The sequence below is a fragment of the Hemitrygon akajei genome, chromosome 12 (genome assembly GCF_048418815.1).
Source record: "Hemitrygon akajei chromosome 12, sHemAka1.3, whole genome shotgun sequence".
NCBI lineage: Eukaryota > Metazoa > Chordata > Chondrichthyes > Myliobatiformes > Dasyatidae > Hemitrygon > Hemitrygon akajei.
In genome coordinates, this window is record NC_133135.1 from 43,483,437 (window position 1) to 43,499,453 (window position 16,017).

A 16,017-nucleotide genomic window follows, 5' to 3' on the forward strand; every position below is an offset into this window, starting at 1 on the left:
AAGATTGCATAATATGGAATGTAGAGTACATCAACATCATATACAACTTGTAGGCAAATTTGGAAAAGTCAGTTATTTCATAGGGCTTTTGCTCTTGGGTTAAGAAGTTCTCTTGTTTAGATGCCAGTTCCTTTCATCCTGTAGATAGTACCCACTAGAGCTTCAGTACACAATTGTGGAATGGTTGGTTGTTTAGAGTAATAGATGCAAACTGCTTTGTACTAGATAGCGTCAAGTTTCTTGGACACTGATGGCCATCTTTTCAAACACAATTGATCTTACAATATATGCACCTCGTTGTGACCTTGCATTTTACTGTCTACCTACACTAAACATTTTCTCTACTGTTTTATTCCATTTTATTCGGCATTCTGCTACTGTTTTCCCTTTTATTACCTCAATGAACTGCTGTAATGAATTGATTTGAATGGAAGGTATGCAAGACAATTTTGTCACTGTACCTCAGTACGTGTGAAAATTGCAAACCACTATCAGTAACTTTCTGTCAAGCTGATGCTAGTTTTTTTATTTTTCCACAACAAAATACATTATCTAACACTTCATCATGCATTTAAGACCCATCACTTCATGCTGTGAATCTAACAACTAACTTTAAATTTAATTTATACGATTTGGTCCCTGCTGGTGTCAGTTTTCTTCCTATTGCCATTTTAGATAACTTGTCATGATTACATACTTCTAGAGTAGCTTGCAGCAACAGCTTTCCATTCTCATGGACGACTAAGCCAATAGGCTGTATCTCCCGACAACGTGCCAGTAGCTCAGTCTAACAAAGTAAACAGAAAATCACAAGTGAAGAAAAATTAATTAAAATTCTTCAATAACATGTAGGACTGTTGTTAGTTTGAATTCTATATTAATTTGCAAGTCATCATTAAGATCACTGAGATCAGTCCAATGTAAAGATAAATATGGAAAACCATGAACAGTATGCTTATGCATATTTTTGAAAGACTGGGAGTGCTATTACGAACATAAATGACAAATAATATTAGATAAATGGTAATTCAGCAGAATAGACACCGTCAGAGTCATTGATTTCCTACTTCAATCATATTTCATTTTAAACCAAGTTTCTGTAGGGTAGAGACATTAAATATTCTTCCAAATGGTATACCTTGACCAACAAAGAGCTTTTGAAATATGAAACAGCAAAATATATATACTCTAGCCATAATGATTATGGTTAAAATATGCAAGAACATTTAATGTATGTTATTAACATAAATTGCTTGTATATAATTAGTTTCTAATTTACCAAAAGATTTTAAACAATTGTGAAATTAACATTTTTAAAACAATTTTACAAAAAGCAACTTGCCACTTGGAGTATCGCAAAACATTTATGAGAAATTTGTATTTTAAAGTTTGAATTGAAATATATAATGTTGAATTCAACAGAACCACAAGCTTGTGGAAATTGTTAATCCACAATTTATAGAAGTAGCATAAACAAATTCAAATGGTTAATCACACTATAGTTCTTACTAACATCCAAAAGATTTTGGTTAACTACAAATCTTGATCAAATATGCCAGATATCATGATTTGGAAAATAATAATGTGGATGTTGGAAGTCTGAAATAAGAACAGAAGATGCTGGAAACATTCAGCAGGGTTGACAGCATCTGTAACCATATAACAATTACAGCACAGAAACAGGCCATCTCGGCCCTTCTAGTCCATGCCAAACGCTTACTCTCACCTAGTCCCACCGACCTGCACTCAGCCCATAACCCTCCATTCCTTTCCTGTCCATATACCTATCCAACGTAGAGACAGACAGAGTTTACATTTCAGGTTAACAACCCTTAATCAGGCAATGAAAATCCCAGCTCAGTGGAGATTAGTTTTGTCAAAAAATACAGTTAAAATAGTGAACTTACAGGTTCCTCACAGGATGGCTATATGTACACATGCATACATGTGATGCTTGTGTGTAATATGTGTACATACATGCCAGTATGTGAAATCAAGGAGGGCGAGAGTACCGGAACAGAGTCAAGGGAGTAGGGATGGAGGGGTGGGGAAGGGAATGGAAGAAGAGAGCAGAGATACAAGGATTAAAGCAGAAGAAAGAAAATAGCAAGAGTTCAGCGACTGGGAAGAAAGAAAGAGGTCAGTGAAAGCCAAAGGAAGAAAGCAAGAAATCTTGCATGGTGCACTTAGTGAGTACTCTAGATTGGCACTTAATGTGTTATTAATTTATTTGAATATTCAATTAATAAAATATATTATTTCTTATAAATGTATTAATATATTAAGTGCTTTCCTGTCTTTGACCAAAATACTTGAGCTCTGAAGTGCAATCAGCATGTATGCATTAAAGCTAATGGGAAAAATATGTTTGATTTACATATCTTTTCACTGAACTTAAACTTTTCATATATTAAATAAATATTCGTATCTATAAAACTCAGGGAAAAAAATCTGTTTAATGTACTAATATTTCCTTTTGAAAATTCTTTCAAGAGGCATCTCCGATTCCAAAACCAAAGCATATAGGACTTTCTCATAGGATGGTGAATCCCTGGAATTCTTCCAACAGGGCTTGGTCAGGTGTGGTCCTACTTACACCCCACGGTCAAACTCATCATTTGGGGTACATAGAGAGAATTATCTGTTGTTTGCCAATTAAAGTCCAGTCACCATAATGCATTAACAAGGAAATGAAAATCTTAAAAAAAGGAATTGCCTTCAATACAACATTACAGATGAAATTATTAATTTTAAGTCATCATATTTGTGATGGTAGTTACATAATATTGTATTAGCTCACTGACAAAAATCATGCTGCACCATAGGATGTCTTTTGTACAGAGACAATTTCATTGAAATTGCAGTTACTGTAGAATAAAGCTGCTATAATTGAACATTTAGATGAATTCAACGAATGTCAACATTGCTCCCCATACACATAGCAACATAAGGTATACTTACAAAGAATGTACATGTTGCTTTGACTGTTGGAGCCTCTGGAAATTTCAACGAGATAATGCCTAAGAACAGATTTAATTAATTGTAGGTTACAATCATCATTTACTGTGCACACACATATGTATAAAGTGTCAGTGGTAGAAAGATGATACTTATGAAAGCTCATCCCACTATATAAAGACATGTCTTAATTACTGTTTGTCTTTATCACACATATAATTTATTTTACTTCTGAGTACTACAGCCTGGATATAGCAGTTATCCTGGAATATATTAGCTTTATCCATGCTCTCCTGCTTTATTCCACAGAATATATAGTTCTGTGCAGCAAGTACACGTCTTGAGTTTTAAACTTGTGGCCAGCATAGATGTTAAGAATTAAATGAATCTCTGCATTTTACAGCAATCTCGTTAATAAAGACCTTCACTTCTTACCCTAATGCAAAATTAAAAGCTGCATTTCCAGACAATACTGTGGCTGTGGTCACACTGAATTCAGTATTGAGATGTTTCATTAATGCCAGCTGCTCTCTACATGAAAAATGATAGCAAGTAGGTACAGCAAGTAGCTTGAAATATCAACTTTTATTGCAAGAGAATTGGAGATTAGAATCAGGAAAGTATTGTTACAATTGTATATAATACTGGTGAGGCCACACCTAGAGCACTGTACAGAATTTTGGTCCCTTTTTTAAGAATGATGGGTGGCAGGGTGGAGATACGTCTCTACCAAAGAAGGTGTGAGGCGCTCCTTCCCCTCGCTGGCCTGCAGGTCACCCTTGGGCAAAGTGTAACAACTGCTTAGCCCTCCGATCAGGGTCATGTGAAGCCATGGGAGCAGTGGTGGATGGTCTTGTGAGTAGCTGGTGCATATCACGAGTCCTGGTTATGTGATCATTGACACCAGGCAATCTCTGAAGAGTATTGATAATGGTCTTGTAAAGACACTGCCCAGAAGGCAATGGCAAGCCACTTCTGTAGAAAAATTTGCCTAGAACAATCATGGTCATAGACCATGATCACATACATCATACAACACAGCAAATGATGATGATGATGATTTAAAAACAAATATAATGGCATTGGAAGTAGTCCAGAAGAGATTCACGAGACTAATCCCAGGAGAAGGGGGTTGTCCTATCATGAATGACTTAAGAAATATCTTCATTATTTGGAATTAAGGAGAATGAGGTGATACTCTTGAAACACACAATATCTTTATGAAGACAGCACTGAAAGTTATTCAGTGGTGGGAGAGTCTCAGACAAAATTAGGGGGCTGGCATTTAAAACCAAGGAATACAGGAATTTCTGAATGTGGTCAATCTCTGGAATTCTTCCAAGAGGGCTGGGGGGGGGGGGGGGGGGAGGGGGAGAGAGGAGGAGGAGGACGAGGAGGAGGACGAGGAGGAGGAGGAGGAGGAGGAGGTTAGATCATTGTGTGGAAGGTGGTGGGGTGGGGGTGGGGGGGTGAAATTGCCACAGGAGAAATGAAGCCCGAGGCAGATCAGGCAGTTCAGCCATCATCTTATTGACTGGCAGGGCAGGCTTGAGAAGCCAAGTGACTTTCTCCTACTTTTTTTATATTCTCATGAAGAGTTTATAACATGGCAGAATTGTGGATAAACCATGTGCTGAAATGAGTCAGACTTGTGAAAACACAGAAAATCCCTGCAATACTTTGGTGCTCTTGTAAATTACTCTACATTTGTTTGTTTAGTAGTTTACAACACAGTGGAATTAAGAAATTGCACTAAACTACCTGTTCAGAGAGGGAACAGCACACACAAAAAAACCACAAAACTGAAGAATACCTAAACAATAGGATTGTAGGCTTTAAAGGAATGATATACAAGACCAAGGAAACTGAAAAATGTTTTAGGTCATGTGCAATGCCTCAGCTAAAAAAAATTGTCCTTATTTCAGTAAACTGCACTTTAGGAAATGACATCAAAGCCAAAAGCAATGCAAAGGAGACTGGTACCAGACATACAGGACCCATTATGTGGAAAGCCTAGAGAAGCTGGGAATGTCTCCTTACAGCAAAAATAAATAAATGGATTATTATTGGTGTTTACATTTATCAAAGAATTTAATTCAATAAGGAGAAATTGTTTCTACAAACTTGAGTGTCAGTAACCAGATGATACACATTTGAGACAATTGGCAAAAGAATTAGAGAGGAACAGATAAGACATTACTGCAATTGTATTTTATAATATGTATTAGTAAATGACTAGTGATTTGAATGACTTTGCCTGAGGGTAATGGAAGCAGATGCAGTAATAACTTCAAATATACATCCTTTTCCTCTTTTGAAAAAGAAATTTGGAATGATCAGTGGTGTACAAAATAGATACCTTTTTCAAAAAACTGGTAAGCTTATGGTCAACTGAATAGACTACAATGTCATTCAATCCTAAACAAATAGTGAAACAATATTCTAACTTTCCCTACCTATGAGCTTCCAAAGGCAGTGCTACACAGCTAATAATTGGAATCAGTATCACTGCATAGAACTTTAAAAAAGTCTTTCTACGTACCAGACACATTGCATTCTCTCTCCTTATCCACAGAATGTGATCGGTATGGCTCACAGAACACTCAAAATTGTACCACAGGTTCCCTATTATTTCTTGGCATATACTGTATATTCTACACCTCACCTCAAGAAAGCTTCAATTCCTACTCTTTATATGCTTTATCTTAATAACCTGAAGTATAGCATCAGTGCCCCAAGAACATTTAATAACCAAGTGGGACTGAAGTAATTTCATTCAAATAATCATTGCATGCTGTCTCATTAGTTGAGTATTTCCAGCATTTTTTTTGTTTGGTTTTATTTCTGATTGCTAGCTCTTCAGTTTACAGCACCAGCTGTAAGACCATGTGCTATGGCTATGGCTTCCCCCCACATTCCAAAGATGTACTAGTTAGTTTTAGTGAGATGTGTGCATGCCTTGTTGATTTGATCTTTCAACGTACATGTGACAAATAAACCTAATCTTAAATCCTTCCAGACATCACTCATCAATCCAGTTCCATCACCTTATCAATAGAGGTCTGCAGCTTTCCTTGTGGTCTAAAGAATATTTCATTTCACCTGGACATTTAAATTACTTTATCAATGTGACTAGTTCTTTGATATACTGAAACAAAATGTGCTGGTGTCTGGAAGTGAAACCTGACACCAGCACAATACAACTTCAACTCTTTTCACACCACTGAGCAATTTAACATGTTTAATTTTCTATATTAACTTTTAAAGTGTTTTTTTTTTCGTTAGAGCAACACCTTTGGGAAGTCTTTAGCACACTGCTGCTTAAAGCATCGTTTTACCACCCCTCCATTTTGAAAGAGGGGTTGGGTACTATCTTTTCTTTCTCTAGGAAGGCATCTTAACTTTCAAAGTTCTGAATGTTGCCCTCACAGAGATTAATGAACCAGTCTACAAGTGGAAGTTCACAGAAATACTAGCAAAACCATTTCTGGAGGAGAAAGAAAGCAAGTGGAAAAGAATGTTATAAGAAAATAGGAGAAAATTAAATCATTCTTATGAGTAAGGATATATTAAATTTATAAATCACTGGTCGGCTTGTCATGTCATCTTGTTACTTTAAAATCATATTGTTTAAAAGTACTTTTAATGTGCATATCCAATAAATGGTTAATAATTTAAAGAGATAATAATTTCCAAGTTATTCCTTGGAGATGTCTGAAAAGCCAGTGGGAACTCTGGAAAGCTTCACTCATAGACATGCAAAACAATAAAAAGCATTTTGGGGAAATAAAGAGAACAAGATGTCAACATTATATATACAGAAGGACATTCCACTTCTGTTAAAATTTGGTTTCTTAAGTTTAATCTTATTCAACAACACTAACAGCATAAACAGAAATTTAAAAGCTTAAGAACTATGAAGCTGGTACTAGACACTTTTGTTACTTACCGCACTGAAACAATGCCTTCACATCACAGTTCTCTGCTAAAAATAAATCTGGCTTCCTTTTGAGAGCCTAAGAATTAGATACAAAGCTTAATTAAATCATTCATAAATTGGTAATAACTCCAGGTTACTACCAAATCCTCAATATTGAGAATGCTCTTCATTGGGTGCCTCAGTTTCCACACAGGTAGCTTGGCAGTGCACTAGAGAGCCATGCTACTAAAGCCTGGCAGTGATAATATTGAACTCTTGTCTTTGATGCCCTGTGGAGCATGTCCTCAATCAATCCAATCTAGGGACACATTTCTGCACAGGAAAGGAGTGAAATCTTTGTTTATGATAGGGACTATGCACAGAGTAACAAATGAGCTGGAAGAAAATAAAAAGATCAGAATTATTCCCCAAAATAAAATTGAAGTGGGATTACAAATTTCAAAATATTTTATGAAATAGTACATAATATGAATGATAAATAAACAGGAATTTCACATAAATGGAAATACATCACAGGTCATCAATGTTTGAGAGAATAGTTGATGAAGCCATCCCTGACTTCAGTGTAGAATATATGACCAATAACAATCAGGCACAAGTGAATTGTGTATATATGAAAGAAACAACAATATTCTGAAAGTACTGTAATCTTTATGGCAGATTGGTTTGATATTCAATAGTATTATTACTCTGAAGGACACAATTAACTCATGGGTGTAGTAAATACAACCCCCCAAGCAATACCGCTGTCCACACTGTCGCATGATTAGTTTAGCTGCACAAGGTCATAAACTAATTCAGTTTAGATCTCGTCCATAATATCCTTTCCAATACTTCCTCATGACCTTCTAGTCACTTGGCACATGCTTAAACTCCATCTGGCTATGAAATACAAACAGCACAAAACATTATGAAACCACACCAAATCTTGACATGGAATTCACAAAGTGGTCTGACTGCTGATGTAAGATACCTTTTCTGTCAGTGAAGAACAGTGATCAAAACTGCTCCCAATGCCGACTACTACAAATCCACAAAACAGCTGCGTTCAGTCATTCAACATGCCTTAAGAACCTCAAATTAACCTACAATTTATTTCTGCAAGCTTGTAAACAAAAAAAAAAGCTGATTTCAGGTTTAATTAAACAAAAAAAAGAAAGTGAATGAAATAAGAAACAAAAACACACCTGTGCCAGGAGTTGCATAAATGAATCAACAATATCAGGATGATCCCTGGGTCCTAAAATATAATAAGATGTAACTTAAGAAATAATATACAAACAACAAATCAATATTCTTATTGTCTCATGAACTCTACATAACAGTTACAGTGAGGGGGTACAATGAATAGCTTAAAGCAGTTAAACAAAAGAATGTACAGAAATATGAAACTTCAGAACCCAAAATAAATAAACAGCAAAGAAGATTGAAACCCAGGTATAGAGATAACCGATCAAAAATGTGCTTTTTGTCAAGAACCCAAGGCAATTTTCAAAGAACTGGAAACTTAACAGAAATTCTAATAGACTGTGCAATACGTATTTTTGGATTGAAGAGGAAAAGTTTGTAATTCTATAACCTAAAACGTTATATCACTTAGGGATGTCTGACCTGACTTTTTTTGAAAAAGGTCTGCACTATTGAAAATGTTAGAAAAACACTTTTTTTTTGGAAGATTTTGACATCACAAAATTCACAGACATCTTAAAAATTTAAAGTTTTAATTTCTGTTGGTATGCCCCTGATCCAGACAGATAACATCCAAAATTCACTTTTAAAGTTTAAAAAAATTACACATCTCCTATGAACTAATTTCTTTTTTCTAATACCAGCCAAGGTCCAACAAATTAAGTAGCTGTTGGTCACTGTCACACAGAATTTCTGAAAGACTTCAAAGTCATGCAAATAACAAACAAGAGAAAATCTACAGATGCTGGAAATCCAAGCAACACACACAAACTGCTGGAGGAGCTCAACAGGCCAGGCAGCATCTATAGAAGAAAGAACAGTTGACATTTTGGGCAGAGTTTTAGCTTGAAACATCAACTGTACTTTTTCTCTCCCTATAGATGCTGCCTGGCCTGCTGAGTTCCTCCAGCATTTTGTGTGTGAAGTCATGCAAATAATAGTCTTTAAAATGTAGGAAGTATAATAATAATACTTGTTAGTATAGAACTTTATGTCTTAATTTTGCTTATACAAGTTACTCCAATCCTTAAATATACTGAGACCCTATCATGTTATATTATTTTTCCATTCATATTATTGTGATCTAACAGCATTCAGCACACTGCAGCCTTCAAAAGAAATCAATTAACAAGATACTACATAGTTCTGGTACAATATATTCTTCTTAGATGCTTCAACACAGAATTTCTTATGGAAGACATTAGTACAGTTGCCAAGTCAGAAAATCATCCATTACATGAAGACACACACACACACACACACACACACACACACACACACACACACACACACACACACACACACACACACACACACACACACACACACACACACACACACACACTCTCTTCTCTTCCCCCCCCCCCCACCCCCCACCCCCGGCCAGTGCTCCAGCAATGCCTGGGACAAGTGCTCAGGTTACTCATCTTAGACATACGACTAGTAAGCCAATGCTGGGGACTGCAAATACTCGCTCCATGTATTGACTGTCCACCTGAAACTTTCGATTCTCTCATCGCCTTATGTTGGATTGGATGGAAGCTGTTGTCTTCTCCGTTTAGCTGCACAACCCTTTCCCGGCTCACAGATTTCAGAGGTAATTTTGACAGTGCTCACTGGTCATTGAGCTTATTACCATTAAGAAAGGAATGCCAACACATGGACAATGCTGTTAGTTGCCCGCTACGACCAGTACTAACTGTGCAAGATATGCTACAACCCAGGGACATGTATTTCATTAATGAGCAGCTAAAACATTCACTCTGCGCACCCAATACTTTCATGGGCATCCTCTCCAAAGTCATGGGTAACTGACTGGTGCAAGAATGCCAGTGGCAGGCAAGAATCAGTATTGGTTCCCTAGCAGAGTAGTCAGAGCATCCTGGCCTCGCAGCACACACCCTGAGTGACATTTCTTCAAGAACCAAGAATACTATAACACATCAGTAATCTGCAGGGTTTGACCAGAAAATGTACAAATGCAAACAATTATACTATCACTAGCAGGAAGTTTAATGGGATGCAATGTCATGTTTAGATGTCAAAAAATGTTCTAAAATCACAGATAAACAAAGGATGAGAATTTTTTAAAAAGGTAAATTCTTCAAAATACTATATAAAATGCACCACTAGGAATCATAAGCTTTTTTGGGGTTGCGGGGGGGGGGGGGGGGGGGTCAGGTATGGAATCACACCCTGCTTGTTTAAGTTGCTGCCTAAACTGTGGATTCATGCTCCTGACTCCATTCTATATCATAGCTCTTTAATATTAAATTATTAATTAAAACAACTTCGGCATAATCATTTTGATCTCTGCCAAAGCCTCAAATGTTCCATTCAATTGATCACAACGACCACATTCTCATGCCCCAACTGCCTGTTGTTACCCTGAGACCAAGTCTAACATTAGATGGTGTTTGATGTGAATACCTGATTTGTTAAACTATTTCCAAAGGCAACATAAAGGGAACATTGCTGTGGAGCAGGAGTTAATGCAGCCATCAGAAGATATATTCTGAGATTTATTGTTATTATTGGACTGTAATTTATATTGGTTTCCTTCAGTTTTTTCGGTGCTTTCTTTCCTGTGATCTGTTAATTTTTGTATGTAAGGGGGAGGGGTTGGGGGTTTGGTGCTACTGTCACTGTTCTTTTCTGCGACTGAGGGGGTCAGGGATTGTTATGTGTAGAGGGTCGGTGATTGTTATTGTGGCTGTTTGTTGCTGCAGGGAAGGGGGAATTTTGGGGTCTGGGAGTTTTGTTTCTTTTCTTTTTCATGTGGGGTGGTTGGTGAGGGAATTGATGTCTTTTCCTTCATCAACATCCATGGTCTTTCTCTATTTCATGTCTGTCTGGAGTAGACAAATGTCACGAGTTGTATTGTACATGCATACTTGGACAATAAAAATTAATTTATCAAATAATAAAATGTCAGATTATTTGTCAAATCACAAACAAGAGAAAATCTGTGGATGCCGGAAATCCCAGCAACACACACAAAATGCTGGAGGAACTCAACAGGCTAAGCAGCATCTATGGAAAAAAGTACAGTCAACATTTCGGCCCAGAATGTTGAAAGTACTTTTTTCCATAGACGCAGTCTGGCCTGCTGTGTTCCTCCAGCATTTTGTGTGTGTGACTGAGATTATTTGTGACAATCTGACAGCTTCACATCAGTTGCATTCAAATGTTAAAATTGCTACTGTAAATTAGAACAAATATTTTCAAGATTATTAACCCAGTGTTCCCAATTACTAATCTAACATTATTACTCACTATGGCATCACATGCCAAAAAAAAACCCACATTTCTACATCACAAATTCCGTATGCTGCTAACTGATAACATTACAAAATAAATCTTCTACCAAGCCTTCCAGGATATCCTAAAGTGCTTTTCAGCCAAAGTACTTTTGAATTGCAATCACAGTGGTCAGGTGAGAAACACAGCGGCACAACAAGCTTCAGCAAACAAAATGTAATGAACACCAGATGGACTTATTTTAATACTACTGGCAGAGAGATAATTATTGGCCAAGATCGAATAGGGTCCCTGAAAGATGGCACCTCCAACAGCTGAACACTCCATCTCAAACTTGATAATATGCTCATTTCTTTGGAGTGTGATTGAACCTTCAACCCTCCAATTCATTCACAGGCAAAGGTTCACAAAGGCATAACAGACACACAGGCAGCACCAACACAATCATATAGAATATGTGCTATCTTTTTCCATGACTAAATATTCTAAACTACCACCTAGGACAGAAAATTACAGTTCCTCTATACTGAATAACCTGATTTCAGCAAAGATGGCAACGAAAATGTGATTGCCATCTACATATCGTGGCCTAGGCAAGAAAATTACTAACTTTCACAATTTAATAAATTAATGATAATACAAATTCTGTAGCAAATACTAAAAAAATTACATTCATGAAATCATACCATGGAGGTTACAATTTTTCCAATGCACAAATCCTATGGTTCTCTGGTAGAGCAGACATTTGGCTGTGTGCTGAACACAAATCACTCATCCAAATAATCTGGAAAATTTATATTGGGAACTAAGCCTCAAGCCCCTGGAGACAGATCAAACTCCAGGGAACTAACAAGGACAGAACTGTTAACTCTGGAGCAACCACAGGTTACCAATTAAATGCTGAGCCCCTGCATCTGGTACTATTATTGTAGTAGTAATATCACAAATATTTTTTGAAATATGTGAACAGACACACCTTATTATCATACACTTCTCTAAAGCATAAGAAAATCTGAAAGTAGTGTAAAAGAGCAGCAAGATGAGCATTTCCATCTTGTCACTGGAAGCTCTACTACTAGCATCAGATAAGACCAGAACCGAAGGCCAGCTTAAAACCTCCTGAACACCACATGTTGATAAAGAAATAAATTAAGGAAACTAAGGGTGACGTGCAATCATTTTCACCATTTCAAATTAACCATTGATTACCTTAAAAGTAAAGCACCCTGGGAAAAGATTTTAAAAACTTACTCGCCACATTTGTTCTAGATACTATAATATTGATATTAGAGTCAGAAAATTCTGTAAGTATTCAGATTGGGTGTATTTATGCAGTGTAAAACAGGAGTTAATCTACTAGTCTGACTTCCTCTCATCAATTTGGCAAAAGATTCTGATAGTAAGTCACCATCCTGAAATGTTAACTGTTCTCTCTCCGTAGCTGTTACCTGTCCTTCAGATTTAGAGCACCTAGAGCTTCTTGCTGAAAAATACTTACAGTGCATTAAATATTTATTACAATTGCGTTAAAAGTGATTTTGGATATTTCAACAGACTGTAGTAAATACCTATGCCAAACAAACTAAATAGATTGGCATTTCAGAGAAGCAACAGTTTCCATTGATCTCAAACTTTTAAATAGAAGCAAAATAACGCACAGGGTTTATCTTCTTGGCAAACAAAGAGGAAAACTGCAACCTACAAACATGTTTAACTGGTAGGATTCAATTCTCAATGAGTGTTTCAGCTTCTCTGATGCAATTAGTTTGTCCAGACACATGCACAGAGTTCCCTACACTCAATCATGAAAATCCAGAACATTTAAATCCAATATAATGCGCTAAACTTCAAAAAACACGAGTAATGTGACACTAAATAATTGTTCAAACATTTAAAATCTGATTTTTTTAATAATAATATAGGCAGGCAAGGAAGGTTGTAAAGGATAATGCTTAATGATCATTGTTATAAAGCATATCACTTGTGTAAATGATTATTGACTGAAAAGTTCTGCAGCAAGGGCAGAAATCTGATGAGAGAATTTGAAATAAAGCTGCAAATGGAATAGGATAGAATGGATGGCAAAGGTGAAACAAATAAAGATAAAATTGAAAGACCATTGATAATAGAAGTTTCACAGGGGCCAGGAAGGAAATCAGAAGATCAAAGTTTAGTGGAATAAGATTAAAATAAATAGGAGATAGGTGTTCTGAACAAATTGGCCATTGATGTTAATTTTAGAAATCAAACATTGTTAATTTATTGCAGCCAAAAGCATTAAGAAATGAGGAACAGAGAAATTACAGGTATATAGCCATCAAATAGTGAATAGATTATACACTCATTATATGTCTGTTGGCCTATGTCTGTTCCTATGATTTAAGGAAAATTAAGGAAAAGCCTCACACAGATTTTTTAAAAAGTACTTTGCTAAAAACAATTTAAAATAAATAATAAGTTTAATTTTCTATAATGGTACCTTATTAAACCATACATTAGCAGTACTCTTTTTTCTTAATTATCTTATTTATCAAAGTTCCAAATGCTGTTTCTCTTTCCACAGATGTTGTTTGAACTACTGAGTGTTTAAGCACTTTCTGATTTTATTTCAGATTTCCAGAGCCTGTAGACTGAGTTTCTTTTACTTCTACTCCTTGTATTTTAAATTTCTAAAATGAATGGGTCAAATTGTGTCAGATTCAATCTGCCAACCAGATGATTACACTCAATAACCATTCTAAACTGCACTGATGTATCTTAACTAGATTAATGGGTCCTGTAGTGTCCAGCAAGGCAAGTCGTCATCAAATGGAGGGAGTTTGATGGCCCTGCTCTGAAATACTTATCAGTCTTTGACAGAAGCCAAACCTAGGGTTGTGATTTTGCCCCTAGTCAAACCTATGTTTCCTGACAATTAAAAACTATTAACAGCTATGCAAATTATTACAAAAAAAGAAAGTTACTTATTACAAACATAGAACCAAAGTACAATATATCCTTTAAAAAAGTCAAATTTATGACCTTAAATTTATGTTAAATTTATGACCTTTCAATCCACATCCAGCACTTAATTCTGCTCAAATATGGCTTTGATGCCAAGGTAATTCATGTTTCTATATGAAAGTTTTAACTTTCTTCTATACTTAGTATCCTCAGCTGATTATGCTCGACCTACTTAGGGGTCTACAGGACATGCTCCTTTTTTTTGAAAATACTGTTCAGCTAAAGGCTTCCAGATCTACATGTCGTGCTTACTGTTTTGTTTTTGATCTTTCAATAATTTAGATGGCACCATTTTTCCAGGAATCACTCTGCCAAACTTTTGTTATACTACGTTTATATTTCATTGGGTTCAGAGATAAGATCTGTATAGATGGCTCTAGGTTTTGTCTCCAAGTTCTGTACATTTATTGCAAGACTTCCTCATTCTACCATCCCAATAGCCTATGCAATAACAATCAACATCCAATTTGCCACCATAAATATTTGTATTTGTGTTTTGTGCTCATAGATATGCAAATGGTAAAACAGTAAAAACAAATATTTAAAAACTATCACCATTTACAATATTCTATCCAACTGCAAAAATAAAAAAAAACAATTTTATGTTACACTTGAGCTTCCATCTTCATGTTCACTTATTCAAGGAAGTACATGCATCTTCCCAGGCATTCTGCATCTTCCTTGCAGCTTAGTTCCCTACCACACTCTACATTATCAACAAACTGAGTAAATAACATTCAGTCCCTTAAATCAGTATACCAGATTCTAAACAGTAAAGCATCTTAGCATTGATTCTATGGTACCCAACAGTAAACTTCTACCAATATGAAAGTTATGCACTTATCCCTGTTTCACTTTCTGCTCTTTAGCTAATCCTCGAACCATGCTATTACATTAATCCCAATACTATGATCTCTTAATAACATACCATGAGAATGAGTCTGAAATGCCTTTTTAAAATCTACTAATTTCCCTCACCTACACTGTAAACTATATCCTAAAAAATAAATAAGAATTTTTTTTAGACAGTCATTTTTAGGTAAAAATGAAGCCAAAATAAAACTCCATCTGTTTTCTCCACTCCAATCTTATTATCTTGAGTTTTCCATACCTACCAAAAAATCAATAAATTTTACATATTTTTCAAATGTTTATCTAAGCTGATATGCAATTTGAGGAGGCTGGATTTAACTCTTCATCCATAGGCAACCCATTTCACAACCTGCACAGCAAACTATCACCGTAAGAATAATACCTCAAAGTGGTTTGAGATTTAATCATCCCAGAAAGAATACAAACATTCTCTTCATGTGCATGTGAGTACACAAATCATTAATGCACCACATATGGAAACTGCCAACAGAAAATCATCTTCTCATCCACATTCGGTTGTTTTATTGGAAATCCAAGGTCATGAGACAAACAGACGTGATTTTACAAGAATTAAACATTTTATTTTTGCATCATACATGTAAAATGGTAATTTTTCATTGCTAATTAAGTAACTTTAAGATTCAGGGAGGATTACGTGGCTGCATAAACCTCACTGAATAGCAATGAAACCAGGAAACATACAAGAAAACCACCAGCATGATCACAATGGTTGAAAGACGAGCAAAAAAAAACACAGCAGCACACATTAGGTATGTCAAAATGATTCAAATTTA

General features: G+C 35.9%; 1 protein-coding gene across 2 annotated transcripts in view; it reads right to left on the bottom strand.

The window, feature by feature from the left end:
• ipo13b (importin 13b) overlaps window positions 1-16,017 on the bottom strand; it is a 124,863-nt gene that overhangs the window by 14,847 nt on the left and 93,999 nt on the right. For both annotated transcript variants that reach the window (XM_073062987.1, XM_073062986.1), the window contains 4 exons: window positions 8,086-8,138; window positions 6,908-6,974; window positions 2,962-3,020; window positions 698-787 (listed from right to left, as the gene is read on the bottom strand). In XM_073062987.1, coding sequence (XP_072919088.1) covers window positions 698-787; window positions 2,962-3,020; window positions 6,908-6,974; window positions 8,086-8,138 — 269 coding nt within the window. The remainder of the gene's footprint in view (window positions 1-697; window positions 788-2,961; window positions 3,021-6,907; window positions 6,975-8,085; window positions 8,139-16,017) is intronic.